Raw genomic sequence first — 2,872 nt, forward strand, 5'->3', positions numbered from 1 at the left:
TCTCTCTCTCTCTCTCTCTCTCTCCCAGTCTCTCTCTTTCATTCTCGGCTTTGTAGTTCTTACGGTTGTTTTCAAATCATTAGCACAGTGTAAAATAAAAAGACACAGCGGTACACCTTTTTTATTCCAAACATATGTCAACGGTGTCTCTTCCTTGGAGCATATTCAAGGTTGTCAAGATATTAAGAGAAGGAAAGTAGTACTTAGGCAATATATCCCCTCTGTATCTGCCGCCCAGGCACAGAGGGTATCATGCATACTGCAGTAAGGTCGTCTGTCAAGACACAAAAGTGCCAGACCTTACTATAATGTTGCTGTTGGTTTATTTTTGCCCTGTAAGTTCCAGTTTTTCCATGTGTAAAAACGGTATGACTGATCATAACTTTATTCATTTTTCTTTTTTATTTCAGATAGACGAAGTCCTCGTGTAACTAATACGACAGTTTTTCAAGAGGAATTTGGCACCTTCAGTTTCAGACATATTTGTTGTGGAAGGAATTAAAACAGATTCTCAACTTTCGTGTTTCCTCGGAGTGGAGAATGTAAACAGCCATAGATCTTGGAGTATTTTTTGGGTGATCCCGCGAGTTTGTGATTGTGTGGCGTGCTGTGTGTGCCGGGGCGAAGTGCCAGAAGTTGATGGGACTGAGTCATTCTCGTGGACATCGCAGAATGAGCGGCAGTGACCAGGAACAGGAGGAATCGGGCAACCAGCGCTATAATCTCCGGAGTAACGCGCGCTCAGGGGGCGACGATGACGAGGCAGACCTCTCCTCCATCGTGGCTTATCTGATCCGAAGGTAGATTCCCCTCCCTCCACATAACTTCATGATATCGAGTGTTTCAGAAAACTTTTCGAGTCTTAAAGTTTTCTGGAGAACTTACTTGTATGTTTGTTGATGTGTGTTCGTTGATCCCCTCCCTCCGCATAGTAGTTTCCTGATATCCAGTCTTAACGTTTTCTGGAGAACATTTGTGTGTTCGTTGATCCGAAGGTAGACTCCCTCCCTCCGCATTGTTTCATGATATTTAGCTTTACTTTTGCGTTGTGAAACATAGATTTGTGTTTTCGTTAGTGGTTCTGCCCTAGCTTCTCAGTGTTAAAGTGAATTTTCGGGGTTTAGAACAAGGAGCATTTTATTTTCGGTTCGCTTGCTAACACATTTGTGTGTTCATCAACGGTTCTGTTGCAGATTTTTGATGTAGGTCTATCCCAAGTATTGCTTTTTTTTTTTTTTACAGGGATTAAAGCAGGATTGCATGTGCATTTTCAGTTTGCTTGCTGGAACATTTGTGTGCTCGTCAATTGTTCTTCAACAGATTTCTAATTTTGATATCTCACAGTGATTTTTCGGGGATTTGAACAGGAATATTTTCGGTTTCCTTGCTGGAACGTTTGTGTGGTCGTCAACAGTTTTCCCACAGATTCTTAATGTAAATCTTTCCAAGTGATTTGTCCGGGATTAGAACAGGAACATTGTCATTGTCAGTTTATATCCGCGTCGAACTCCGGTAATATACCCTTCAATACGTTCTCCGAATGTGTCATCGCTGCAATCGTTTATGTGCGCTCTGTAACACGTTTGGAAGGGTGATGCTTGCTTTTTAAACAAATGTGGCCCAACTAACTGATGGAAGAGCAGTGGGTGTTTGGTTGAGTACTGCATTGATAGCGTCCCCTGCCTCCCTCCTGTGTGACGTCACGCTACGCCATGGGGGCCCAATGCTGCATCACTCTCAGGTTAGATCTGCTGTCTTGTTGAACCTCAACGTTTGAAAGTTTTAGAAACAAAATTTTTCTGATATGTTGTTTGAAGATTATTTTCCCTTTTTCTCGTCTTCATAGTACGTTGGGTGAAAGTTCTTTTTTCACATCAGTTTTTTCTTCTTTGAGTATTTTGAAAATGTTCTTTTTTTCGTTTTCTTTGAAAGCTCTCCCTTTTCTTCTTCTATATAGTGTATAAGTTCTCCCTTTTTCTTCTTCTTCATGTACGTGGTTTGAAAGTCTTTTTCGTGGGTGGTTGGCGGGTGCTCTGGTGTGGTTTACTTCTTCTTTCCTCTCAAACATCTATCGTCCTTATCTCCCCTCCTTTTTATGTTTGTTAACTCCCTTACACCTCTAATCCTCTGGCGCTCACAATAATATGACCTTATGCAGTTGCAAGCGCCGTAAAACCTCTACTAAAACAAACTCGAGTCTTTGTCTTCTTCATAATATGTTGTTTGAAAGTTGAACGCATTTTTCTTCTATTATGTGTTTGGGCGGTTGGCTGGCAGGTGCTGTGGTATGGTTTGCACCTTCTTTCCTATCAAACATCTATCGTCCGTATCTCTCCTCAATCTTTTTCTCGTTTGCTACTTTCTGGTGTAACATCTCTAATGTTCGTCAATTATATGACTTTTATTTCTTCTTGTGTTGTTTGAAAGTTCTGTCTTTTTCTTCTTCAAATGTCTTTGGAATCATTCCTTTTTCTTCTTCATAATAAATTGTTTTGTTGAATGAAAGTGTTTCCTTCTCCTTCTTCATACACATGTATTATGTGTTCATTCTTTTCTGAAGTTCACGTCGGTGGTTGGCGAATGCTCAGATGTTGTTTTCTCCTTCTTTCCTTTCAGGCATCTATCATCCTTATCTGTCCTCTTTCTTTTGTTTTGCATCTTATTGTCTAGTGACACCTCTAACCTTCAGCACTATCTTATCTTTCTGTGTTGCAAGCGCCGTGAAACGCTTATTCAAACTTTCTCAAACTTAAGACTTAGTCTTTTTCGTTTTGCGTGGTCTGTGACGTTGCATTTCTGGAGATTTTCTTTTGTCTGTCTGTCTGTCTGTCTGTCTGTCTGTCTGTCTGTCTGTCTGTCTGTCTGTCTGTCT

The 2,872-nt window shown here is 40.8% G+C and overlaps 1 protein-coding gene across 5 annotated transcripts in view; it reads left to right on the forward strand.

Annotated features, from left to right (window-relative positions):
• The window catches only part of LOC101864463 (DDB1- and CUL4-associated factor 11), a 59,214-nt gene that overhangs the window by 23,663 nt on the left and 32,679 nt on the right, over positions 1 to 2,872 (forward strand). For 4 of the 5 annotated variants that reach the window (XM_013083120.2, XM_005099405.3, XM_013083119.2 and 1 more), the window contains exon 2: positions 411 to 800. In XM_013083120.2, the coding sequence (XP_012938574.1) occupies positions 640 to 800 (161 nt within the window). In that variant the 5' untranslated portion in view covers positions 411 to 639. Of the gene's footprint in view, positions 1 to 410; positions 801 to 1,526; positions 1,742 to 2,872 lie in introns of those variants that run through there. The other variant, XM_005099407.3, reaches the window with a different exon arrangement.

Source organism: Aplysia californica, unplaced genomic scaffold, assembly GCF_000002075.1.
Source record: "Aplysia californica isolate F4 #8 unplaced genomic scaffold, AplCal3.0 scaffold00212, whole genome shotgun sequence".
Classification (NCBI taxonomy): Eukaryota; Metazoa; Mollusca; class Gastropoda; order Aplysiida; family Aplysiidae; genus Aplysia; species Aplysia californica.